Here is a 27,599-nt window from a genome sequence, read left to right on the forward strand (position 1 = left end):
CTGCTGCTGGCTGCCCAAACAGATTGCACAAGGGAATTATTCGACTATTCGGCTTTCCAGCTCTTTCTCTCTCCATCTCTCTGTGGGCCTGTGTCTGCGTCGGTGTCTGCCCGAAGGCCATTATTGGTGGTAATCAAGCGTGATTAATTGAATTGAAATTGAATTTTTGTTTTGTTTTGCATAACATGCTGCTCCTGGACGGCCAAATGCCCAAATGCTCCTCCCTCGGTGGGTGGGACACGTGCAATTTGGAATGTGGAATGTGGGTCAGGTGTCGGAAAAGAGGAAAACAGGAGAACAGGAGAACAGGAAAACATGAAAACAGCCAACGGGTCGAGTGTTTTTAAAGCACTCACATTTTCTATACACACTCTCGACTCGATATATGTATGTACCTTGGTTATTTTCGCCTGAAAGGGCGATGATTCTACAGGGAAATCTAATACTGATTGAATGTGCTCGTATTCCTAATTAACACATTCATTACCATGACTACTCCCCAGAGCAATAGAGACAGGCAGAGAGAGAGAGAGAGAGAGAGAGTTAGCAGAGTAATAAATCTCTAATTGAGCAATGCATTGCCTCCACTCCACTCGAATCAAAAGAGAGCAGAACCATTGTGGGGATTGGGCAGAACAAAGCTTCCACCTACAACATACACGAGGGTCGCTTCAACACATGGATCTACATGGGGAGTACCAACAGTCTACAGCACTGTGTAATTATACACGAGGGTCGCTCCAACACATGGATCTACATGGGGAGTACCAACAGTCTGCAGCACTGTGTAAATATACACGAGGGTCGGTTGGACATATCTACATCTGGAGTACCAACAGTCTGCAGCACTGTGTAAATATACATGTAGCACTGTGTCATTTTACATGCATTCCGTATGCAAATGTATGCATGCGTGTATGTGTGTATGTATGTATGTATTTATGCGTGTGCATTGCATTCTCTGTCACAATTAACGGCACCTTGCTCGTCTCATTTGTTGTGCCGTCACTTCACGAAAGCGTGTGGGCGCTCGCTCGCCGCACTGCCAGCTGATCGCGTCCACTGATAAGCAGATGAATTTCAGATTTTAAGGCCCGTATAAACGCGACAGCGACAGCACAGAGAACACGCCGCTCTGTTGGATTATCTTTATGAATGGAATGATTCAAGTTTATACCGACACGAAACCGTGTTTACATCACGATTACGATTACGACTCTTCTGGCATGGACCATTTATATTGAAGTTCAATTAAAAATTGAAATTAAATTGTTGGCTGTGGTGGCAGTTGGTCTCTGAATTAAAAAGCTGTACCTACATATCCTTTCCTCTTGCTGGGTCTGACGCAGCTCCGTCGCCAGCTGCTCTAAATGGGTTTTTCCACCTTGAATTCGCATTAAACACGAAGTGTTTTTCCTTAGAACAGGCCCAGGAGCAAATCTGGGAGCGGGTGGTGGCTCTCTCTCGCACTGATGGGTATAGAGGCGAGGTCTGACTTTTCATGGAAGGATGTACATACCTATAAGGAATGTCCTACTATGCATAAACTTGCTTTGTGTCTGTCTCTGTCAGAGGTTTAGATATATACGACTTTTTGGCAGATCTCAATAAATATGAATAAAATACGTAAAAATAACAACCTCGACTAACCCACCTTTCTGTTTTCTCTATCTCTCCCCCTCTCTCTCTCTCTCTCCCTCTTTCTCTTTCTCTGTCTCTCTTTGCAGGTAACTTTTCAAATCCAAATGAAATATTGCACCGAAGTCTCTCGTGAAGGGGCATTAAGGGGGTTTATTGCCAGCAATAAACTCATTTGCGTACCCCCCAAATCCAGGGGAGACTCTTGTCTCTACTGGCGGCCGGCCTCCTTCGTCGGATGCTCTGCTCTCTTGAGTACTTTTTTCGAATAAGGCCCTTCTCCGTATCCGTATCCGTAGCCGTAGCCGTAGCCGTGTCTCCCTCCGTGTCCGTTTGTATTTAAGTTTATGTGTGTACCCGTGTCATAGGCTGTGCCGTGAACCGGGAAAACCAGCTAACGTAAAACAAAAACCAAAATAAAAAAAAAAACCGAGAACCAACCAAATTGCAAAAAATAAATGTGCGGCGGGTGGCGGCTGGAGCAGGAGCAGACGCAGACGCAGCCGCACCAACAGTCCCGACCAGACAAAAGAAAGAGGACTCGGAAAAAGAAAAGAAAAGCCAGGAGGTCGAAACCGCAATCGCAATCGCATTCGGAATCGCAATCGCAATCGGAATCGGAATCGAAGAGGAGCTCCCATTAGGGAATCAACGCGAGGTAAGTACTGTACAGGTGGCAATCGATGCCACAGGGGAGAGGGTGTGGTGTGGTGTGGTGTGGAGTGGCGCCCCCCAAAAGACAATATTATGATGGATGTTCTCCCTATCGGTATTGTTTCACTTGCAGGCGGGCATGGCCGTGGCAGGCTCTGCTCTTCTCTTCTCTTCACTTCAGTTCTGTTTTTGTTTCGCCTTAGGGGGTTTTGCTGCAAAAGTTGACAGACCCCTTTGCATAAATCAGAGCCCGGGTCCCCAGATATCGAGTCCCCTCCCAATCCCACAGCCCCACAGCCCCCGGGCCCCCTTTCCGCTTTAAAAATCAATTCTGGCCCAATGTGTCGCCAGCCCAAAAGATTAAACTTCAGCTTTGACACGGGACACGGATGAGGCGACGGTTGACTTCTCTGGTGGTGCCCCAGCTGTCTGTCTGTCTGTCTGTCTGTCAGGGGGTTATACAGGGGGGGGGGAGGCAGGCTTATCGATCAAACTCCTGGTGCAAGTTGGCCCCGGATGCGGTTTGTCTCCTTCTTCGGCTCCTTCCACCGCACAAAGGAAAGTTGTGCTGCGCCTTTGATTGCTCAGCAAAATGTAACATTACCACATAAAAAGTGTGGCCCTGGCTTGTGGCCTGGGGGGCATTTGCGAAGTTCAGTCTTCGAAGTCTATATATAGACACTGCACCGCTGGTACTGGTGTGGGGCTGCTTGCTGGCTGGTCAACAGCTCGTATAAATCCTGCCACGCATTAATCGCCTCCCCTCCAAAAAGGTGTAGCATTCCCTCAGGGTCCTGGAGTACGCGTTGTGCTTAGACGAAGAAGCGGACGCCTCCACTGTATTGCGGGGCCAATTTGTATGGGTTTCACGTCTGGTTTCACGACTGCGTCAGCATGGACTCTGTGGCTCTGTCGCTGCAAATGGCACAGGCAGGGGCACAGGCTGTGGCACTGGTTTCGGTTTCGGTTCTGGTTCTGGTTCTGGCTCTCTGCCTCTTATGCTGATGACATCATAACCATAAAAATTAAATTTTTGCTGCTCTGACAGGCAGCGGAAATGACGGCGCTTCACTGTCCGTTGTTGTGGTGCTCGCTGTGGCGCTGTGGCGCTGTCGTTGTCGTTGTCGGACGGATTTGGCAGCTCCACTGAAATCGAAAAGCGCCTTGAACTCTCTCTCTCTCGCACGTCGCGACCCACATCCGGACGAGCAGGCGAGCGACGCGTCGCTTGGGCTTGGGTTGGGGTTGGGGTTGGGGTTGGGGTTTGGGGGTTTGGGTTGAATATAAAATTTAATCGCAAGACACACATTTAATTTAATTTAATGAAGGAGAACAACATGCTCGCTCGCTCGCTCGGTCGCTTATCTTGGGCTCTGCCGTGATTCGCTGCGAGAACCCACTCCTTGGGGACAGCACCTCCTCCACAGCATAGAATATTTAAATTGCTGGAAAATAGGTTACAATTATTCAACGTGAACGAGGAGGATGCTTGTTTCGGAGGAGGTGTCAGGTCTCCACCGAGAGAGCTACCCTTGGGTCGTGCGCTTATTTTTTAGGGTCCAGGGTCTTTGAATGCGATATTCCTCTCTAAATAGGGAATAGGTTCATGCTGAAATGGGACTCTTATGAAAACTGCCTTACTTCGCGCTGGATGTCTTCTTCTGAGCCACGAAACTGCACTCCAATTAAGGGAACGCCAGGAGGAGGCGGGGGCACACTCAATCGGGCAATATGCCGCCAGCCACACTTCTGCCACCACCACTGTGGCCACTGTGGGGCATGAAGGATGGTGGACTTTATTAAAGACCAGCCCCAAAACACCGTCTCCGTCTCCGTCTGCGTCTCCGTCTGTGTCCCTGCCTCGGGGCTTAATTATACATTATTTTGGTCTAGGCCCAAGCAGACGCACACATCCACGTCGGCGGGCCACGTCGCGTGCTCGAGAGGCGTCCAGGCGTGTGCAATGATTTATGTTATGTGCAGCAGCGGGGGGTGCAGGGAGGCCGGGGGCCCGGCACCCCACTCTTACGAGCATGTTTGCCTATTGGTATCGCTGTCCTTATCCGTATCCGAGCGTATTCGTATTTATGGCCAAATAATATTAATAACAATAAAGCTTTCCGAACCACTTTATGGCCAAGTTTTCGTTGGCTCGAAAAAAGATTCCCCAAAGGATTGCTGAAAGAGCCTCCATGAATCCTCGTCTTGGTAATCTTTTCGTGACCTTAACAATAACATATCTGATATCTACGGGCAATGAGAATGAGAATGAGAACGAGAGCGAGAGAGAGAGAGAGATACGATACTCGTAAACCGAAAGCAGATTAATGTGCTCCCGGGCTTATTCGATTCTTGTTTTCCATATTTTATGGCCATACAGCATTTGCAATTTGCTATTTGCATTTCCCGAGATAGAAGAGATTGGATCGGAGCCACGAGGACAGATGCACCTTTGAATACGATTACGAGATAAATGTGCACATCGATTTGTTTCGAAAATCGGGGATTCCTCAAAGGGCATTCGAGGCCAGAGGGACTAAGGGACTTAACGGATGTGTTCCAAGAGTCCATTCCATGGCGGTGGCTGCACTTATTAAATCCTCTCTTCGCTCTGTTGGAACACCAGATGGGTAGGGCTCCTCCCCTCCGTTTAGCCAAGGGGTTGGACATCCAAAATATATGCACATTCATTAAAGTTCTCTTATATTTCCATCGATTGGCATCCAGATTGGCAAAATTATGGTAAAATTCGTGTCTCGCCCTTCATTTGAAATGCTAACACGTTTCCCCCATGTGCCCCCATGTGCACCCCCATGTGCACCCCCCATGTTCACGTGAAACCCCAAAAGTTTTCATTTCCCATAGAAAAAAAAAACGAAATCGAAAAATATAGGAAAACTAATCCCAAAATAGGAAAAAGGAAAAAACTTTCATGAAAATTTCCGAGCGATGGTTGCGCCAATAAATTGATTTTTTAATTAAATTATGGAATTTACATTCATTTTGTTTGAAGAGTGCTTCACCCTGTAGTTACCCAAAGTGCTTTCTATGAGGGAATACTCGATGGACATTTGAGTGTAGAGGTATTTAGAGGTCTGCATTCGAGGCAACGATCCCCAAAGAGATCCCCAATAGAATACACTCACGTGAGACTCGTTTGCACAACATTTAAAGCACTTTTTCCTGAACTATGTACTACAGAAGGGCTACCATTTGGTAGGCTTAAGGATAATCGAATGGGTCGGGAAGTCAGGTCGAAGAAGGGGGGCCGCCGCCGCATCACATAGAACCTCTCGCCTTTAAAAGAAAACACACAAATTTTAAACATTTTCCTATTCTTTTCTCTCCCATTTTCAGCAAACCATCGAACAACCAAATAATAGAATAAGCAATAGCATCCTTCTACTTGTGAAGGACACACACAATACAATATATATTTAGGACGCTTTAAAGGATACCTAGAATAAGGTTTACGAAATACGAATACACGTAATGTGTGTTTCTTTGGGGAAAATCAACGCTTCATAAATTACGATTTACGATTTACGATTTACGATTTAGTGAATAGACAAATTTAAGAACCAACAACCATCGGGTGTTTTATATCCCGCCACACGCCACAGGGATACAGGGATACAGGGATACTGGGCTACTGGGATACAGGAATACAGGAATACAAGGGTAAACGGGGAAGGAGACGACTGCAGAAGGAGGCTCGAGACCCTCCCAACATCACGGCAAAGTGCGGCCGTAATGGGTGGTGGCTTTGCGGGGCCACCAATTACATTAGCAACCAGCAACCAGAGCCCGGCCTTAGCCAGAGCCAGAGCCAGAAACACCAAGGCCTCACAGCCTCAACCACACCCCAGCCCCAACCCATATCCGCGGACAAAAACAGAGACGCAAACAGAGACGCAAACGGAGACGGAGACGGCGACGGAGACCAGGTCCTCAACCATCGCTCCAATGCACGAGAAACTCCTGGAGAAGGAGGAGACGCGCAAAGAAAAGACTGAACGGGCAACAAGTCTGCTTGGCGGCAAGGTCAAGGAGAAGCCGCCCAAGGACAAGCCACCCAAGCAATCGAAATTCGCCGAGCGGCTGCGACGCTCCTTCCGCCGCGGCGACCATCGGTCGCTGGAGATCAAGCGTCAGGAGCCCACGCCGGAAGAGCTACAGGCCAAGAGCCGTGCCACTCCACCGCTGCCGCTGCCACTGCCGCTGTCGTCGGAGAACAACAACCTGGTCGGTGGCAGGCCCCCCTCGGCCTTCGCCCTCAGCCAGCTCCATCTGCCCGGTGTGGGCCTCGGCGGACACATCAATCCCGCTTTGCTGCTGGACAGCCCCGACGAGTGCACGCCCCCGGAGTACGCCTACCGGCACCTGAGCAGCGTCGCCACCACCAACTCGAGCACCTCCCTGGAGAGCAACTGCGAGCTGGGAGATCTGAGCGGCTCCCAGACGAGCGTCTTCTACTGGGCCTGTGGCCAACAGACGACCACCGCATCCATGGGCGGAGAGGTGAGCACGGCCAACGGTGCGGGTGCGAGTGCGAGTGCGGGTGCGGGTGCGGGAGCAGCAACAGGAACAGGATTGGATGCACAAGAGCGTAGCAAGCGACGCCTGGAGACACAGAGCAGCAATCGGAGCGACCAGCAGCCGATATCCATTACAACGACCACATCCTCGGCACCGGCCAGCGGCAGCCGGAGCTGCAGCCTCACCAGCGAGAGCAGCTCCGTGCGGCTCACACGACTCCAGAACTTCCTGTTCAAGAGCAGCAACGAGAGCTCGAGGAGCTGCCAGGGGCATTCGAACGAGGGCTTTACCGCCTCCTCGCACAACTCCTCCTCGGGGGAGTGGGAGCAGATGGGCGCCCACGGGCCGCTGTCCAGCAGCAGCGGTGTGGGCTTCCACGGTGGCTCCTTCCCAGAGGAGAGCACACCCGATGAGACCGATGCCACGGACGCGGGCAGCACGCTGCCCGTGGAGAGCGGCGAGGCCGGAGGCGGCTACTACCAGTACACGCTGACCTCCCCGAACAACCCCTTCCTGCCGGAGATCACAGCCCGCACCTACCACAGCACCTACGAGGAAGATGGCCTGGAGCCGATGGAGGAGCTGCAGCTGGACGGGAACGTGACGTCCGTGAAGTACAATGCCAGTGCCGCTGGCACGCGGTCCGCCCAGCTGCCGACCCCCGCCTACAGTCGCGCCGGGTCCCAGGAGTCGACGCACAGCGAGAGCGGCGTCAGCTGTCCCCCTGGGCCGAGTCCCAGTCCAGCCTCCAGCTCCTCCTCGACGCCCGGACGGCACAGGCGCAAGCTTTTCAGCCTGAATTCGCCCACTCGTCTGCTGCACCATGCGCCCGTCGCCCAGTCCCAGCCCCAGGCCCAGCCCCCGCCGTCGGCCTCGCCACCCGCCGGCACCCAGCAGGAGAGCGGCGGCCGGTTCCATTCTGGCAGTCTGGTGCGGAGTCTCAATCCCTTCCTGCCCACCGCCTCCTCGCCCAAGCGGGGCTCGCCCCTGAAGCAGTCGGCCGTCACCTCGCCGGGCGCCGTGACCCCGGACCTGGGCACGAAGCGGGAGGAGTTCCTGCGGGCCACCATGAAGATTTGCCTGGTCGTCTCGCCGCCCAGCAGCAAGCTGCAGGTGAGTGGAGGAGCAGGTCCTGCTCCATGGGCCATGGAGCATGTCCATGAAGGAGCCAAAGCAAATGTTTGCTTTAAGAAATGAGAATAAACAGATTTTATACCACCCCACCATTCGGGTATTTCTATTTTATTTCCACTTTTCCTTTGGTTTCTCCTCCTTGCTTGCTTTCCTGAGTTTTGCCGAGTTTTCCTTCGTTTGCCTTTTCGTTTCTTGGTTTCTGCTTTATTGAATTATATAATTTTCAAATAACAGAAAACCTTTATCGTATAAACTCTGGCTCTGGGAGCAACAACAATTTAGGGCAATGTGCAAGATTAATTTTCTTCGTCACGCACACGCACACGACATGTATTTGGTTTTTGCCCTCTCGCTCCCAGCCTCGATAGCACACACGCCCGTACATATTTTGTTTTTGCACTCTCGGACGTTTTCATTGGTTGTCCTAGAATAAACTCTCCATTTGGAGAAAGGAATCGCCTTGCTCATTCCATCATCCGCATAGAGCGAAAGAATGGCGATCCTAAAATGTGAAATACATTGTAGAAGCCATCAGATTATAATCGTCAATTAATATACGTACATATGCATTTACGAGTATAGGTGAATCCATTATTCATTGCAAATGATATTGAATTGAATCATTTATTGAATTTGGTTCGTTTTGTCAACGGCTTTAATGCTTGAATGCCTGAATGGAATTGCAATAAGCGCCTCTAACGACCACGCATAACATAAATATTATATTAAATATTATAATAAATGCGAATTGCGAGATGTGGACTACACACGAGTGTATTACGCATACGTAGCATGAACAAGAACGTGAATGCATGGTAGACCCGCATGAATATGTGTGTCTGTGAGGATTCAATTGTCCTCCGGAGGACATTTAGGGGCATTAGCGCAAATGCAGTCAAGCAGTAAATTGCATCAACGATTTGTCCGCTTAGTCTCCGTCGCTGCGGCAGCATCCATTCCCCCAAGGACGTGCCCGCCACACACACACACACACACACAAAGCTGTGAGTGGAGTGGGGACACAGCCACAGCCACAGACACAGGCACAGACTCAGTCTTAGGCTCAGATTCAGGCTCGGTTATTCATTCAGAGATTCAATGGACGTGTCATCGTTCCATCACTGAATCTTGCAGCAGCAGCAGCATCGTAGAGCTTCATGCTCGTAGGTTTGTGCTGTGTGTATCAAATCCTCGGCTTTTCCTTTATATTTAACGTTTTTCCCGTACTGAATGCACGTTCATAGAATGTATTTATCATTTAATCCCATTTGTATTTGTTTAAGTGAATAGAGAGCCCCTCCCAGGTATCGTAAGCCGAATTCTTACTGCAATTTATACCATATTTAATTTATCAATTTATCATTTGAAGGTGCCTTGATTTGAGAGTGCCTACATACATATAAGTGTAAGATCAATCGTTTTAGTTGAATGATTCCAAGGACCATCTCATACTCACATATACTCTCATTAAAACCCTACCAAATAATACTAAAATCGCTTTTTATGCACTGTAAAGCACCTCATCGTCGACGAGTACCCTTGCGGTAGGCAAATCTTGAAATTCGACACCCACTTGTGTGTCCTGGCGACCAGAGGTCCTTGTGGACCCATGTCTTGGCGTGTTTGCTCTGGCAGCGCGTCGTGTTTGGGTGCAGGGACCAAAGTGATTTTCGCTGTTGTGCGTGTCGTGGGAACGATCCCTGACCCCGGCCCCGGCCCCGGCCCCGGCCCGGCTCAGAAAGGGAGGGGGATTGTACATGAAAATGCCGTGGTCAAGATGCTGCTGAAAGGGCGCCTAAAGGGAAATCGTTAGCGGCTTTAAAGGTGCGAAATATTACGAGTGCAAGTCCTAATTTAGAATGAATACTTTGTTAACCCATTAAGTGTCCTTCTTCCGGGCAGAAATTATGAAATTATGATTTCCCCAAACAATACCAAAATGTTTTGTTTTGTTATGAGAACAAAAGAGAGCGTCAGAAGCACAGGGCCAAAATGCTTGCTAGACAAGGCCATAAGCAGGGAACGAGAGAGAGAGAGAGAGAGAGAGTCCCGACTGGGGCGATACCTCCTCCGAGAACAGAGGCAACACCCTCTCTCTGCCTGCACGGCTCCAAGAGACCCCTCTGATACCGGGTACCCAGTGGGAGAACAACAATTCACGATAAAACAGGAAACAAAAACCATAAACCAGAGTAAAGGGCAAGGGACGACGCTGGAAATGGCCAAAAGCAGAAAGTAGAAAGTAGAAAGTGGAAAGCAGAAAGCAGGGCATTGTGAATTATTGTCGTCAGCAGGAATAGGACTACAGACGAGACTGTATCAGAACGGCACGCGCATCCTTGAACAGACTCCGCTCCGCTCACCCTACGAGGGGGAGTCCTGTGCGGGGGAGTGTCCCTCGGCAGGGGCTTAAATCTCTGCAGCCAGAAATTGGGCGGTAAGCTTCCCTCCATTCCAAGTGGAAATATAGAATACAGCCAGACATTTGAATACTACTGCCTCTCCAGGAGTGCTCTCTATTTCCCTTCGGATCAAAGGAACACTACATTTTTGGATGTTGCATAGCCGGTAATGATTTTATTTAGTCCCTGTCAGTGGCTGTGGCCGATGCCATTTCAGATACAAGGATTTTCCTCGAGAGTGCCACTGAAATGTGTAAATCACTGCCGAGTCCTTGACTACGGAACCCAGAGGGGGCCAAGAGCGGCGGCGGCGGCATTGACTTTGCCACTGACACTGGGGCGGTGGGAGGGCAGTCGGTGGCTCTTGACTGATGTAATCTCAGTGCATTAGGCGAGGACAGGACACAGGACAGGAAGTCTTCTAGGACACGTCTAGGGCCCTTGGCCCTGCTGGCGCAATCTTTTTGTTCTCGATGCATCTCTCGTGCCCTTTTGGCTACTGCCGCCGACTGCTGGCAGCAATTTATTTTTCCGGCAAGAGCACCCCAGGGGCATTAGGAATAACATTGTACGCTTAAAGCGCGAAATACTCTGGTAATCCCATAAGGATTCGTCGCCCTTTGAATGCACTTCCCGCGAGATTGCATTCTATATTGAATATTACTTCATTTAATCCGTTTTTGTTTTGAAGAAATACCAACATTTGTTGCAGGAAAACTGCTCAAATCATGAGTCCCATAAAAACATTCACAGGAATTTATTTTAAAGCACCGGCATGCCGATGGCATTTTATTTGAATTTTTTGATGTGCAAAATCATACAACGCCTCATGCGCAACCATTGAAATATGTATAATAAAAAGCTCTCGACAATCCAATGCCAATGCCAACAATATTCCCCATATTCAATTATCAATATCCGAGTGAGAGAGAGAGAGAGAGAGGAACGCCTGATTGATTTCAGACCGCTTTTAATTTCCATTTGCAGCTGAAATCGAAAAGCCTCACGCACTTGGATGGCCTCGACACGGTGGTGGCCTGCCAGCACGGGCCCGGGGGGACTGCAGCAACAACATCGGTGGTCCAGGCACCTGGGGCATCTGGGGCACCTGGGGTGTCCTCCGGGCATCAGCATCAGCATCATCATCAGGCGGCAGCAACGACACCGACGGCGCTTGGCCGGCAGCCCCATGCGGTAAGTGACGATGTCATGGATGACCACAGGTCCTGCCACCCTCCATCCTTTGTAGTCTGTTAAATGTAGTGTACGTAGGCGCCTAGTCCTGTAGATGCCGACGGGTTGCCGCTCGAGGATTATCCGTAGTGTCTCCTTAATGCGTTTCTCATTTCTCATTTGTTAATGTGTTTTCACTTTGGTTTCACTTTGATTTTGACTGCCTTTGCTTCCTTTGCTTCCACTGCTATTGTTGCCGTTACTGTTAATATTCGTTTTAAGTTTTGCACTTCACCTGAGATGCCCTTTGCTTTTTGTACTCTATAAAACATATACACACTATATTCTGGATCATCCGTCTGTCTGTCTGTCTGTGCCTTTGATCTACCACAACTATGGCTCTGCAAGGGTATCCAATGCCTCGCTCGTCCTTCCCTCTTCTGTGCTGGCTGTTATTCATTGGGAAAAATCCTTGTTCCTTTAGCTGTCACTTTTCAACAGTAGAAGTACGTGACTTTTCTATGATTTAGAGAGGGACTTCTTCCACTTTTCTCTCCTTCTCTGCCCGGTCTCTGTTATCATTTACAACTTTTTAGCACGGATAGCAGTTTAGTTCCCACTGACAGCAGCACCCGCAGAGAACCCCTTACGCTCTCTCGTTGAATCGATGCAATTTTCTCTTGCCAAAGTTAAGCCAATAAACTTGTCGTGGATTAAGGAAGCCATTCAATTGGTAGTAGAAACTGTTTGGGACACCACGCACTGGCTATAGATAAGGGTACTATATCCGTCGTGTCTTTGGGAGCTTGTAGATTGTAATATCCAAGTCGAGGACTAGTTATTGGAAAATAGTGATGAAATATGTAGATGCTGCATGCAATAAGTATTTTATTCCGAATAAATATTGTTATCGATAGTCAGACTAGTCATTTATCGGAATAATTATTGAAGTAGCTTCATTAATAGTGGGAGTAGCGATTAATCGGAATAATAGTCGGAGTAGCGTTTCATCAGAATAATCGACTATTAATATTCGTATTCTCATATTTTTTTTTACTATTTCCTTCACTTTGATAATCTCTAATTTCCACTGTAGAATCGATTGAAATCGTTTTGAAACGCCTAACGACTATTCTGTATTCTCTTCCTTTCTCTCTCTCTCTCTCTCTCCCCCTCTATGTCTGTGCCTCTCTACCACTCTCTCTTCCTACTCTATCTTTTACTTCACGTTTTGTTTATTTGCCAACCGCTTGAACCCCTCACCCTCCACCCGCTGCCCCTACTCCCATCCGAAAACAGACGGAAAAGAACGATCCGGCGAGAGTTTGTCCGCTTTCAGTACTGGCGCCCCAGTCCGTGCCTCACCCACCCACAATTTACACCCAAGCACCGCAGATCGTGCGTCGGGCACCGTCGCTGATGCTCTCACTCTCGCCCACGCTCGACATAACGACAACGGCCGCGTCCGCCTGCTTTGCCGGCACCGGTCGTCCCACTGTGCACTCGAGTGCCAGCTCCTTGCACCATCATCAGCAGCAGCAGCACCAGCATCAGCAGAACCAAAAGCACCCACAGCAGCCTGCCATGGCTGCCATGGCTGCCACGGCGGCCACGAGTAGTTGCACCAGTGCCACCAGTGGCACAGCGACAACTCATTCGATACCCTCCTCCTCCTCCTTCAAACACTTTCAGTATCCTGGCGGCGAGGCGCAGGCTGCGGCGACCTCGTTGAGCCCCTACAGCAGCACGCCTACTTCGGGCCCACCGCTGACTTCTCCGTCAGGCCTGTCGGCGACGACGTCGGCGACTGTCAAAAAGAAATCCTCATTTCTGCAGCGCAAGAAACCGCTATTGACACGCAGCGAGGTGAGTCCTGAACACCGGCACTCGAGAGCGGGCCAAAATAAGGGAACGGAGCACTATATAATCCATCCAGGAGAATCGCACTTGAGTTGTGGCATCCGCGATACAGGAAGAGGAACAGGCAGAGGCACCCCGGTGACCGGAGGTCGAGAGTGCTTCAATATGGATTCATAATCAGGCCTTGAGAGCCTTGAGAGCTCGGAGAACCCTCCACCCCTCCACCCCACTCCCCACTCTTGTGGGGAAACTCAAACAGAACTCAAACCTCCCCCCCTCCCCCATTCCTCTGTGGAGGGGTTCTACCTCGTAGATTTTTAATTTCTCTCCTGTATTTGTTTTGTCGCCTTAATCAGCAAAGTTGTTGTACAACTCTCTCATCCTCCTGCCGCTTGGCGCCTTCCTTTCTTTGGTTTCCCGAGAATTCCGCTCCGCCGCCCGCCCCACAAGCACGGGGGCAATATTCCGTAATGTTTGCTCATTCAGTAGTTTCTGTGGCACCCCTTTGGCGGCGGCAACCACTTGAAGCTCGACGTATCCGCGCTCCGTTCCGCTTCGCATTCGAGAAAGTACATACATATAGCTTATGGATTCTGCTTACGATGGATACCTTTCAAATTTAATCCAGGAACTTCCAAGACCTTTACTTGTCACTAAAACGTCTCCCATCCTTCGCCTAGGTATCCAGTTCCGAGTTCTTTTCCGTGTCGTTTTGCATGGACTCGTCCCAGCATCCGGACGAGGAATTCATACCGGCCACAAAAGGTGTAACCCTACTGTAAGTTCCCTCAAATACCCTTAAGATCTGGGGCTCCAATTTTCGTCCATTTTCAGTAATGCCCTCAGCCATGCCCTGCGGCGGAGAAACCTCACCTTTTCGCAGATCACGATAACGGACAATAATCCCACGCCCAGTTTTTTAGATGCAGGTCCCTCGCCCGCAACGAGCTCCGTGGATGAGCAAACCGACGTGGAGAACCTGGCTGGCCACCATTTGTGCATCACGGAACGGGGCTCCAATCGCAAGCCACTGCAGAAGGCGGCCTCCTTTGTAAGTGAATCGCATCGATCAAGGATCGACTATGTAAATCTATTCCGTTCCGTTCCACCCAAAAGGGATCCCGACAACCGCCGCCCCGCCTGCTGCCCTCCGCCTCGACGGAAGAGACCAGCGACGCAGCTGTGGCGGCAGGCAAGCAGATCAAACAGCGATGGTCCTCCCTGTTCGGCATCAAGAACCCCCAGCAGAGCCAGCTGTGTGAGCTCCTCAACAGCTACTCGCGGAGTGGAGTGCCGCAGCGGGCGGAGGGTCTCAGCTTCGAGCATCCGGACCTCGACAACTCGCTGGCATACCTGCAGAACATGCACAAGTCCTGGCGGGACTTCGTCGAGAGCGAGGCCATGCCCGAGAGCGAGGTCAAGATCCAGACGGCCATATGGGAGCTGGTCACCACCGAAGTGTACTACATACACGCCCTGCAAACGGTGACGGATGTAAGGGTCGTCTGCTCCCCAAAGAGGGAATCCCCAGGTATCTGACTTTGCTATTTCGTTGCAGCTTTTCCTAGCTTGTCTGGAGGCCGTGCAGACGGAACGCCTGCTGATTGATGTGGACCAGGCGCGTCTGTTCTCCAATGTGCGGGCCGTCTGCGAGGCGAACATAAAGTTCTGGACCATGTGGCTCTATCCGATGGTGGCACACAGTGTGATGACCCACGAGCCCCTGCGATGCGCCTTCTTCCAGGAGGGATTCATTGCATTCGCCTCAATCTTTGCGCCATACAAAGTGAGTCTCTCTCTCGCTCTCCCTCAGGCCACAATCTCCCTTTATGCAGACGTTTGTCGTCCATTGTCGTAGATCTACTGTGCCGAGCAGAGCACTTGCCAGTTCTACTGTAAGGAGCTCAACCAGAACAATCCCCTGTTCACCTCGTATCTGGCGTGGTGCGAGTCTCAGAAGATGTGCAACCGCCTGCGGCTGGCCGACATTGTGGTGCGGCCAATGCAGCGCTTGACAAAGTACAGCCTCCTGCTTGCCGCCATCAAGAAGCACATGGGGGACGTGGAGGAGATCGAAGCCATTGACGTGATGATGCACAGCGTCGAGAACTTTGTGGGCAGCGTCAACAATCACCTAACGATGCGGCAGGAGAACGAGCGGCTCAAGGGCGTGATGGTGCGGATCGAATCGTACGACGTTGTGGTGAGTAGGGGCTGATCCCTGGTTGATGCATGCCACATGATGCCACATGTTTAACAGGACACCAACAACGAGGGTCTGGACAAGCTCATCAAGCAGCACAGCCAGATGTTCGATCTGTGCGCCCCCATGCGGGGCTGCCCGGCATATCATGTGCGGCACCTGTTCATGGAGGGCGACCACAAGTTCAAGGACAACCTGGGCAAGTCCGATGTGCACTGCTTCCTCCTGACGGACCTGCTGCTCGTCTGCAAGACAATGGCCAAGCGGGGCTTGGGCGCCCTGAAGGTCATCCGACAGCCGTACCTAACCGACCAGCTAATCGTCAACATGGCTCCCAATAACACCATCAACTGTGTCTACCTTAACGAGTTCCAAGTGGCCACCACAGCGTTCACGCTGCAGTGCACCGAGGCCAAAAACTGGTACGACGCGATGTGGCGGGCCAAGACCATCTACCAAAGACTGAAGCGCGGCGCCGGCGGCGGCGGCGGCGGTGGCACAGTGGGTGACAGCTTCCGCTTTGGAGGCAGCGGCACAAGCGGCGGCACTGCCGACTCCCTGGGGGTGCGCAAGTCGCCCATGAACTCCTCCATCTGCAGCCATGTATCCAGTGCGAACAACAGCCACAGCGGCAGCGTCGAGTGGAACGATTCGCGCAACATATCCGTAGACTTTGAGAAGACAAACTCCGTGTCGAGCGACGAGGGCTCCGGCATGATGACGGGTAAGTCACTCTCAGCCACACTCTTCCTATAGTTCCGAATCTCAGTTCAATGGACGATCTGTCGTTGACAGGCAACCATGGAATGGCCGGGAAGGGAAAGCAGCAACTGATTAGCGGTCTGCACAAGGCAAAGATAGGGATGATTGGGGCCATTGGCTCCAAGTCGGCGAATACCCTGACTGTGCAGCCATTGAACCACCTGGGGCAGAGTCTGCCCAACCTGAACATGCACCACAGTCACACGTAAGTTGCCCCGTAGAGAGTGCACCACGCACCACCATGACCATGACCATGACCATCATGACTAGCTTCTTACTAAAACAAAAGCAAGCACATCCACCAACACCACTCTCACCACTGTCATCAGATTAGCATTCGTCCAGTCATGTGTCCGAGGGTTCCATTCCTCCCAGGAACTATCGAGCACACACCGTTTATCGTTTATGTTGTATCATATTGTATCATTAAGCCATCATATATATTTATACACAACAATGTAGGTAGTATGTATTGTAATTTAGTCATCTTTTATACAAAAGAAAAAATACCTATCAAATAAACCGTTTTTATTGTGTACGATAACCCCGATTACTCGATTACTCGATTACTCCACAAGACAAGCAACCCTGCCTCCTCCATATTCCACATTCATTCCACCTTGCATCAGTGTTCATTCGTGTTCATTTGTCATTTTCTTTTGTGTTCAATCGATCTTCCATCGCTGAATCGATTGTTAGAGATCGATTATTTTCCTTTCCCGCCTATCGCTTGCTCTCTTGCGCCTCCGCTGCCACCTCCACCACCACCTGCTGCTCTTTACAGTAACCTTTACCATACTTTTGTAGTAACAATACCCTGCTCGTGCCGGGCACGACCACTAGCCACTCGGGCAACATGTTGTTGTCGCCCAGCCATCGTGGCATTTCCTATCCGCCGCCGAGCCCAACGAGGTGAGTTAGAAGGGCAGGGAACCACCGCCTGGTTATGGTCTCACCTGCTCATACAATCCCCATACAATCTGTCGTCTTTCCACATGTGTATCGTTGATCGAACCGCCACCGTCTCACGACCCAACATTTGCCATCATCGATCGCCCTGTGACTACCAAAATCCCGAAATGAAAATGAAACTGAAACTGAAAATGAAAATAACCCCACCGTCCCCAATGCCTAATGCCTGTACTGTGTCCGGTCCCCAGAGTGCCGCTGCGCCGTGGCATGGCCTTCTCGACCTCCACCAAGAATCCGCCACTGCGGAAGACGCGCAACGTCACCTCCCAGAACAGTATTAACTGGCACCAGATACCGGCCACACCGACGCCCACGCCGCCCAGTCCCCGGTCGCAGCACACCACCACCCCGGCCAGCATTGCCCTGCAGAAGTCGCTGCCTGTGCTGGACCCATCGTTGCCACCGTTGCTCCACAAGCAGCTCTCCCACCAGGCACCCCTGACGACGTCCAGCACCGAGACGGACGTATGATGTGGAGCCAATGCCCACCTCCGGCGACCGGCGACCGGCAAGCTGTAATCTTAAGATAGATTGCATCTTACTTGGAGCTGATCTGACCTAGATGCATGCAACGATAGAAACTATATAGAGCGTGTACTTACCTTACCTTACGATTAACCTGTCACAAATTAGCAATAGCACACAGAGAGCACTTTTCTATTAGGAACTTGTATTGTGAGAAACGGCACTTTTGGGTCCAAAGCTGATATTTAAATAATGTACATTCCAAAACTACTACTACTACTACTACCACCACTACTGCTCCCCGCGCCAGACCACCTAGCCTTTCAAGCTTCGACATTCAAAACACTGAACACTGAAACACTCAGCCATATTACGAGTATTCTTCCCATAACGATATAAAGACAAATAAAGTTTAATCAACGGATTTTTTTTTTTTTTTTTAAGTCATTTAGTTGGTTACAACTAAGGCTGTTACAACCAACGGAAGAAGTTATTTCTAGTACTAAACAATATTACAATACGAGTATGCATAGTGCAATGCCATATATACAAAACTATTTAGATCGAGATCCCAAGCTTTATAAAAGTGTCTCCATGTAAGTCGATTGATGTAAGTCGTTACGTCTCCATAAGTAAAAAAGATTACTATGTTATGGTTAAAAAATATCAATAAACACTCATGATTATCGTACTTACTGCATGTATAAAACATGCGATATACATATATCCACGATATAATATATAGGTACAAACATACATATATACACAGTCTATAACCTATGCGTGGATACTGCGTTGGCAATAGTGGGAAACTTTAAGATATGATATGCTTGTCCCCCCAAAGTACTGTACGTTCCCACTTCATAGACTTATATGCTCTATCTTTCCGAAATAATTCAGTTGAATGTTGTTTTCCATACCCATGTAGAAAATACAATATGTTAAGCATTCCCAATAGATTAGGAAAATATAAAAGTAGCTTAACGTTATATCGACGTATGTATACCAAACTAGAGTATTAGCCGATCATCGGCCACCGTGCATGACATAATGTTACTTGGGACTTTTAAAGGATCTAAATTCTTCTCCCTTCACAAAGCTGTACTGAATTGGAGTTTGATATGGGTGATACGATTTGTGATGTGATGGCCTTCTGTCTGTGCTGAAAGAGTCCACTATAAGTAGCAGGTACATGGCTTTGCAATCTTCTGGTAACATTCCATAATATCCATCCTTGAAGCATTAGAAAACATATGTATACTATCTTTTCTGCTATAAGATTCTAAGTGGGAACAGGAGTGCTTAGAAGTAACAATAAAGTTTTGGTTGGGTTGCAAAATCCGTAGAAAATCAAAAAGTTGATAGCTTATATCTTTATACTGATGTATATCGGAGTGGCGGCACATATTTCCAAGTCCCATAGGTATTGGCTAATAACGTACATAAGTAACTAAGTGTAGACTAGTACTGTTCTTCCTACATAAATTATATTAGGTGGATATTCTGGAACAGCAATCGCAGGTGTTTGCTCCAGGATTTTGTATATATTACCTTCGGGAAAGCGTGACACAAGTTCTAAATTAAATATAGAGAAACAAACGAAGACATATGTATGTATACACACACAACCACACCCACATACACACAAGTGGTATATATGTATACAGAAATTATTCATATATTTATATTTGTAAACGTGTACAAAAGAGATGAATACATCACGGTATTCGGGGAACATATAAAATATATTATAATATACATATGTATGAATATGCATATATGAAACCGCAATAAACAATGTTAACTGTATTTGTATGTATTTATTGATATATGTATGTATGTTTTATGTATAGGGCTGCTTAGAGCTGAGATCGTATTTTAGAGTTTAGTTGTAGCCCCTTCCCCCCCTACATTGGCGTACAAATATCTAATCTCTAGTTTAGAGTAAAAGAGTACCTAAATGGACACTTGGATGATAGATACCCTATATAACACACCTACCCGCAAATGGTAATTAGAAGTTGAACTTAAAATGTTATTGAAAACTATATCAAAAACGCAATTTATTTACAATGGAATACAAATAACAGACATATAATGCGTAAAGTGCAACAAAGCTTTATTTACACGCTTGAACAATAAACATTAAACGTATTTGTAAAGTAAACTCGCAATTTAATCGTAGTTTGATTTCACATACATACAAAGGTAAGTAGGCTTGAAATCCCTACAATCTATCCCAAGCATTCGGATGAGTCTCGAGATGGCAGGAACTGTAGGAACTGTTAGGAACGTTGATGAACTGTAGCATCCAAATAAAGTGCAAAAAGTTTCAACTTCTTTCTGGCTTTCTTTAAGTATGTTTTCCTTGAATTTGGGGTGCAACAATATCGCAACAATCGAATATCTTACAAATTATTGAAAATTCCCTGCCGACATCAATGCACATTGTAAAGATGACTGCTTGCAATTTAAAGGCAATTACTATGAAAAAGTTGCCACGTACGTACAAAATCTGAGCTGGAATACATGCTAGAGCCAACTGGATTGGACAACAGTGCTTATTTTTCCATTAAAAAGTTTGTCCACAGCTGCAAGCAGCCAGACGGTGGGGCAGGGCAGGGCAGGACAGGACAGGGCAGGGCATGGATGCAGTTTGATAAATGAAGGGTCCTCATCCGGGACCGTCGTTGTCATTCAATGAGCGATTACTAATTGGCATCGCAGTTAGCCAACAGATTCGGAGAGTTTAATATTGTTTAAGTTGAAACTAAACGAGCAGCGCACTCTGGTCAGGCATACTCTTGGGGGAGGAGAACCTAATGCCCTCCGTTGTGCAAGCTGTGGATGCAAATTAAGTTTCTTATACTCTTATATTCCTTAGCTGGCAACGGAGGAGCGGGCAACGGCAAACCGGAACGAGTACACTCAGAAGCAGACGATGCTTGCAACATCCGAGAGGATTATTTGTACGCCCCGGTCCCACCCGACCCGACACCGACCCGACCCGACCCGCTGTGCTCGGGAAACATTATGATAAATGTCTTGATTCCGCCATAGAATTGTTATGGCTGGCTGTTAGTCAGGCTGCTTGCCTCGGATGCCCGGATACGCGGATACGCGGCTGCGTCTGTTACTCGTATATTTAGACATCATAATGGCGTCATAAAAATACGCACTTAACGAGCTCGCTCTCGAATTTCAAATAGCACCGGGCCATGGAGAATTCAATGGCCGCCCAGGCATCCACATCCGCCCGCCGAGTGCATCCATTTGCAGGACCAAGTGTAATCGTGTAAGCTAGATATTGCCATTGCCGTTTGAATGCAGTGCTTGGGAGCACAGTGACGCGTGAAAGTTGGCCTTGGGTTACAGGTAAAATAATTACAAAAATACGAATGAAAGGACATCCTATAAGCCGACACCATAATGTTTGAATGGTGTGTGTGTTTGAGCGTATTAACACCAACTGGTTCTTGAAATCAATTTTAAACTACTCGTCTGCTCTGGGGTTCTTTTCAACATCAGATTGGGCAAGTTGCAATGTGTCTTGATGAATGATTTTTAAAAGGTCACTAAAGCGAAAATGTACGTGTTTATGAACCCGAACAGGAACCGACACAGGCCACCCCACAAACAGTACAGTAAACTAAAAGGAGGCCACTTGAGAAAAAGGACACCTGGATTTACGAGCGGTTCGACCATAAAACCATATAGCACATGTGGTATGCACGCATTAGGTGCAAGTGCCGCACATCAGTACTTTTCTTGGGGTTGGTCTTACGTTTTAAGTACGTTATAGTTTCCTATGCATAGTGCATACGTTTCGAAAATAAAAAACAGTTCGAATTTACAACTTAACTTATCAACCTCTACAGTACGAGTAGATTTTGGTTCAACAAAGCGGCATTGAAATTGATGGAAAATAAATGGAAATTAGCCATATGCCAGGTGGAGCTTTAAGAGCCCGTTGCCGCCGCTTGCAGCAGCCCATGGGGGGGGACAGCAGCAGCCCGGATCCCAACCATCGCTCCCTCATTCCCTTGGAACAAGTGACGAAACCGTGTTAACCCTCCTGCAGGCGGGTGGGGAATGGAGAGTGGAGAGTGGAGAGTGGAGAGTGGGTTCTCCTGCAGTCAACCCACCTTGCGCCGGCACGCCTCGCAAGTTCTTTTCAATTAAAAACATTTCCCAGCCCAGCGCTTTAGCGACAGCCAGACGTCTGCTGTGTGTCGCCTGTGTGTTCGAGTCATTTTAGCATATTACTTGGGGAAATAATGAGCCCCGAGCTGGGGCCCGCTGCTCCTCTCTGTGTGTCGCACGCACATCTCGAAGTAAAGACTTTAAAAGCGTGCCACCGAAAAGGGGCTGGCAGGAGGGAGGCTTCAAGAGGATTTTACTGAACGGAGACTGGATGACATTTAAAGCAGAGATCCTTTTCTGATTGTGTACGAGCAATATGACATGAGATTGTTGTGTCATTAGCCGCCACCGCCTGATTGGATCTTTCAATTACTCAACGACATGGCTGCAAATGCAATCAATCCTGTGCCGATGTTTAAGAACCAATGAACATTCCATTTTACTCTGTATATTCGAAACCTTCAAACAACCAAAAACACACAAACAAGGTCAGTTGCACGGTTGAAAAGTGGTTCAATTCCCAAAGCAGAAAAAACACATCGAATAAACAAGCATCGAAAGCTGCCAATACATGTTTTCGTACGAGTATCCACTGAAAAGTGTTTTATTTGTGTCACGGAGCAATTCTTTAAAATATCAATAGCACCGCAATAAATTTCAGCCACGACAGGAACAAGGACTGCCTCCTTCCCGCTGCACTCGGCACTCGGCATCCATTCCACGCGGATGGTATCGATAGGCACTTCGCTTGGACTATAAATGGGAGCACTCCCTCTGGCTCCTTGCTTCACTGCATTCGAGGCAGATCATTCTCGTACTCGAAGGATGTAGCGAGGAATGTAGAGGAATTGTAGCCGATTGAATCGATGTAAATGGTAACGTATGTTCAAATGATACTGTTGGAGGGTGTCATTTCCACAGAGCGACCACAGCGGTAATTCAGGATAGTCCTATACAAGGCTATATGCAACAGATTTAAAAAAGATACTCTGTAGTTACAGAGATTTTATGGGCAGGTATCCAGCCTAGGGTTTCCGCCGTGCACCAGTACTGCTTGTAAAATGTATCGTAGACAGCAATCTGGCTCTCTTTAAGCGTGTAACGAACCAAATGCTTGATATCCATATCGTATGGCCAGGGCATTGCGGTATCGATTCCTTTCCGGTAGCTCTCCCCTTCGCCGACCATCCGTATGGCTAACCAGAGATTCCCAAGTGACTGTGGCTTGTAAACAAGAGCTGGTCACTCACCTACGAACTGTCGTCGTCCATGGACGTGAGTGCGACTGGGACTGGTACTGACTCATGGGCCTGGCTGTGGGCCAAGTGTCCTCGACTCGGTCGTTCGGTCCGGTGCTTGAGTTTGAGAAATGGCACTGCAGCCGTCTGGCGCTATTATCGTGTATTTTTTCACGCCACTTTCTTTCTCTCCGGGCCCTGTATGGCCCGGTCCGACCATTATAAATTATTATGTGGACACCTTGTGGCCGGCGTTCGATCCAACATGCCGGTCAGAGCCGCATCCCTCGATTGCCCATCCCATCCTGGTAGCGATATTCCTGCGGCCCCCTCCTTGGCCGGGTGTGGGAATTCGGGGTCCCCTTCGGGTCGGTTGCCGGCTTTGTTTAATTTCCAATTGCTGTCCGAGTCGAGAGGAGTCATCGTCACCGATGCAAAGTGTCATTAAACTCGAGCCAATGCATTGAGTGTTTACGAGTATTGTTTGCCCGTAGTTCGATTGTTCGCTCGACTGTCCGTGCCCAATTACCGATGAAGGTTCGACAATGGCTGCCCGCACCGCCCCGCACCACCCCGCCCCGCCCCGCCCCGCTCGTTCGCAGCAGCAGCAATATGTTTTCATTTCCCCGGCTGTTGTTCCCCAGTTACGAGTGAAAGAGAAATTAGACAGAATGAGGATGGAGAATGGAGGATGGAGAATGGAGGCTGCTTCTGGCAGAGACGCCGGAAATTGCGCTTCACTTTCAGCTGCACTCGCACCCGCTTTTCATGCTGGAGGCAGATGGCCCAGGGTGCCCACGCGCACAGATGGCCCAGAAGGGGCAGGGGCAGGAGCAGGGGCACGGGCAGACCTTTCGCATGCAGTCAAGTGCCGGAAGCATGAAGAATCTGCATGGTATTCCTTGCATACTTTTGGGCGCCTTACTCGGAAACTCAACGGACTGTGCATCCGGAAGTTAAACATTTTATTTTCTCAAGCCTTGCGGTCGTCTCTGCTCCTAAGTGTGCAGCCATTCTCGGCATGTTCTGAATGCAAGACTCCTAAAACCGCACCCAAAACGAAGAACAAAATTAATCCAGTGCAAGAGATGCACCTGCCTCGACCAGATCTCCAAAGGAAACCCTTGCCACAATGTTACAATGTTAAACTATGGCAACATATTGGGTGTTGCTATCAAAATTTAATGAGACAGCGTCATAAATCCACTGCTCCGTCGAATACACACACATGACAGTCGACACTTCAACTGGAACGGAGTCGAGGTCTTAAAGGCATCCAGCTCCATCCCTGGAGATGTGTCGCAGCAAGCGGAAAATCCTCGGTGGCGGCAGGCTTTTCATCTCGATACGGTGACAGACAATTATAATTGTATTTAATACTTTTGATTGATGCTTTGTGAGCTATACGACACAGACACAGACAGACACAGCGCCGCACAAACACTCACACCCAATGGGGGGCCACGGCCACATCCATGCCAAAGGAGCGACGTCAGCAAGGTGTGCTGTCAGAGGCGGCAGGAAATATTATTTATGAGTTTCATTGATAAATATAATTTATTTCCCTAATTTATGCCATGAGAATTTACTATATGCCTCCCAATACTGATACCGACACGTCGCGCACACACGAGGGATACGAGAGATACTCGCCAATCCAGAGGAGTAGCAGAGAAGGATTCCAAGAGTTTAAAGCCTTACGAAATCCGATTGTGTATCGACATAGAAAATGATGAATTATATATATGCATATTTAATTATCTTTAAGAAGAGTTTCCAAACAGCGACACCATTTATCAATCGATGATAAAAATGGGAGTTAATTTCCGCTCAGAAAATGGCCGTTTGCACAAAGGACCATTAATTCAGGTCTAAGAAAGGTAAAGCAAAGCCAGTGTTCGACTAAGAAGTATCTGTAAAATCAATTATTCCCAGCATAAAATCAATTTATTTCAAATCAAAGAGGGGAGCGGTTAATAGGGCAACAAAGTTTCCTGAAATCCGAGCTATATTGTCTGTACATTATACATAGGTCTTTAAAAAAAACTGATACGCTTGCTTTGATTTTCCCCAAACAAAATTACTTTCGATAGCATAGCAAGAGATTACCGAACCGAAGAAAGCTGGAATCGAATCAGTTACTTTCAATTGAGTTATCTGTCGTTGTTAAGTACTCTCTGGGTCACGATTCAGTTGAACAGATTTCTCATATGCAGAGCTCATTTCCATTTCCCTCCCACGCTCCAAGCCTTGAGGCTCCATTTTTATAGAGATACAATCCCGTTGTGCACTCGTATTTGTACATCTGTCAGTGGCGGCCACTTGAGGCGACTGTTGGCATTCGCAAAGGCTGGGGAATTGACTAACGGTGCGAGGGATATTATTTATGGGCTGTGTGTGCATACGACGCGACGCTCGTTTTGAATACATTAACCTGATTGCACACCACGATTGTATGTGCAAACATACGAGTACTCATACATATGCACGCACTCCAATATGTACGAGTATTGTTCATCATATTTTGATTATCATAAAACATTTACTCTTGGAGCAATACGAGCAATACTTATGCCAGACACTACAAATATGCAACGTGGGCAGGACAATTTATTAAACAAAAACACTAAGCGTATAATCCAAATATTGCAATCAGATGCCATGGTCTCTCTCTTAGCTCCAAAACCTGGAAAGTGGATTTTAAACACCATTCTGTAGAGATCATTTTTCTGTACGCTATACATCGGACTTATATTAGCCGATCTGGGAGTGGCATGTCTGTTCCTGATAGTCCTACCAATCGATTAGCCCTATATGTCCGATAAAAGGCAGCCTACGTATTCAGGTGGACTGCACATAGGGCTGTTTGAAAACCGAATGATTTCGAGAGCCATACCCATCGCATCCAAAGGCTTGAAACTGCAGTTAAGAGCTAAACAAACCAGCCTCGAATTTCAAGCCCCAGGCTCACGTACACAGTTCTGCATTAAACAGCAGCACTTTTATTGCCAGATCCTGGGAAGGCGGGGGCCGACGGTGACCCTTACCTGGCGTTTGGTCTGGAGTTGGGGTCGGGGCGCTCTCCAGTGTGCTATTACCATTGGCCAGTTTGTGTTAACTGTTGCTTGGGGCCATCAGGGCTTTGGGAGTGTGTGCCGTTCGATGCAAAATGTTGAATTCGTTAAGCAAGACTGGCACGCACGCGATAATCCCACTCGGCCATACAGTGAACACTGTCTGGCTTGTCTTGTCTAAGGCAAAAATAGTCAGAGAAATCACTAAGAACTGTAGAACTATTTACATCGATTTTATCAGCCTTCTTTTGAGTAAATGTTGGCCCGCTTTTATACTGATTCTGCGTCGATTAGACCACTGTACCACAGTGGAGAAATCCCCGCACAATCGAAGTTCTGAAGATGTCAGCAATATTACAACTTATTCTTTTTGCTGTGTGCTGCTTTAACTTGGCAACTCACGTAGGTGTGCCACTAAATCATAGAATCGGCTGTAAACACCTTCTGGGCTAATATTCCGGGAGCGACGCGACCCATATTTCTACATAAGTAATTCTGTCGGAAATGAGTTCTTCTCGCGAGAAAGTAATTATGCCATCATCAGCCGTTTTCATCAGTCCGTTGTCGGTTGTCGGTTGTCCGTTGGCAGGGCGAGGGGGGCCAAACACCAAGCTCCGTCCCCGTGGCTTTAAGGGACGGGGTAATTAAAATGGCAAAAATAAATGCCTATTAAGAGCATTTACCAGTGATTGACACTTTAAGGCATAATTCCACGCCGCAAAATGGTACCTCAAGAAAGTGTCGCCGCGACAGACCACGCGGCCACGGAGGCAAGCAAATGTCGAGCTATCGATTTATGGGAGAGGCGCACAGTCGGCCAAGTCGGAGTCGGAGGAGGACCGTCTAACCCGCTTTAAAAGTTTGTTTGTGCGGCTTGAAGCCCGCCCGGCTGTCTCGCCTCCCACTCCAGACACTTTAATTAAAGAACTTTATTTGAGTAGCGACATTTCGAGGGCACAAGGATCTGTGGAATTCCTCATTTCGCAACCATGTGCAAATTATGCTTATGCCTCCAAAAAGGATAGCCTTTGTGCAGCTTTTACTGGAACAGCTTTAAACTTGTAGCCAGAACGGAAAAGAACGGATAGAAAGTGGTAGAATGGTTCCCTATCCACTCCCCAGCCATAGAGGACTGCAAGAACAGACGTTTTGTATTAATTAATGTTAATCTGTACGTATGTATGTAGGTATTCCTCGTGCATGTGTATGTAATTACTGCAGTGTAATCCTTTTAATGAATTTGTACACACCTCAAACGCAGGCAAGCGGGGAAAATGTTTGAACTTTGTTCGCTGCTTGTTCGTTAAAGCAAAGTTTTGCTGAGCTTATTGTCGTGGTAGCG

General features: G+C 48.3%; 1 protein-coding gene across 5 annotated transcripts in view; it reads left to right on the forward strand.

Annotated features, from left to right (window-relative positions):
• Positions 1–18,226, forward strand: part of LOC6595997 — a 41,411-nt gene extending 23,185 nt beyond the window's left edge. For 2 of the 5 annotated variants that reach the window (XM_026989495.1, XM_026989496.1), the window contains exons 4-12: positions 11,355–11,561; positions 14,081–14,178; positions 14,235–14,451; positions 14,517–14,894; positions 14,959–15,186; positions 15,259–15,603; positions 15,661–16,327; positions 16,399–16,570; positions 17,526–18,226. In XM_026989495.1, the coding sequence (XP_026845296.1) occupies positions 11,355–11,561; positions 14,081–14,178; positions 14,235–14,451; positions 14,517–14,894; positions 14,959–15,186; positions 15,259–15,603; positions 15,661–16,327; positions 16,399–16,570; positions 17,526–17,808 (2,595 nt within the window). In that variant the 3' untranslated portion in view covers positions 17,809–18,226. Of the gene's footprint in view, positions 1–1,917; positions 2,297–5,649; positions 7,945–11,354; positions 11,562–12,839; positions 13,407–14,080; positions 14,179–14,234; positions 14,452–14,516; positions 14,895–14,958; positions 15,187–15,258; positions 15,604–15,660; positions 16,328–16,398; positions 16,571–17,172; positions 17,278–17,525 lie in introns of those variants that run through there. The other 3 variants (XM_026989492.1, XM_026989493.1, XM_026989494.1) reach the window with 3 other exon arrangements.
• Positions 18,227–27,599: the final 9,373 nt, after the last annotated feature.

Source organism: Drosophila persimilis, unplaced genomic scaffold (genome assembly GCF_003286085.1).
Source record: "Drosophila persimilis strain 14011-0111.01,24,50 unplaced genomic scaffold, DperRS2 tig00000431-arrow-pilon, whole genome shotgun sequence".
Taxonomy (NCBI): Eukaryota; Metazoa; Arthropoda; class Insecta; order Diptera; family Drosophilidae; genus Drosophila; species Drosophila persimilis.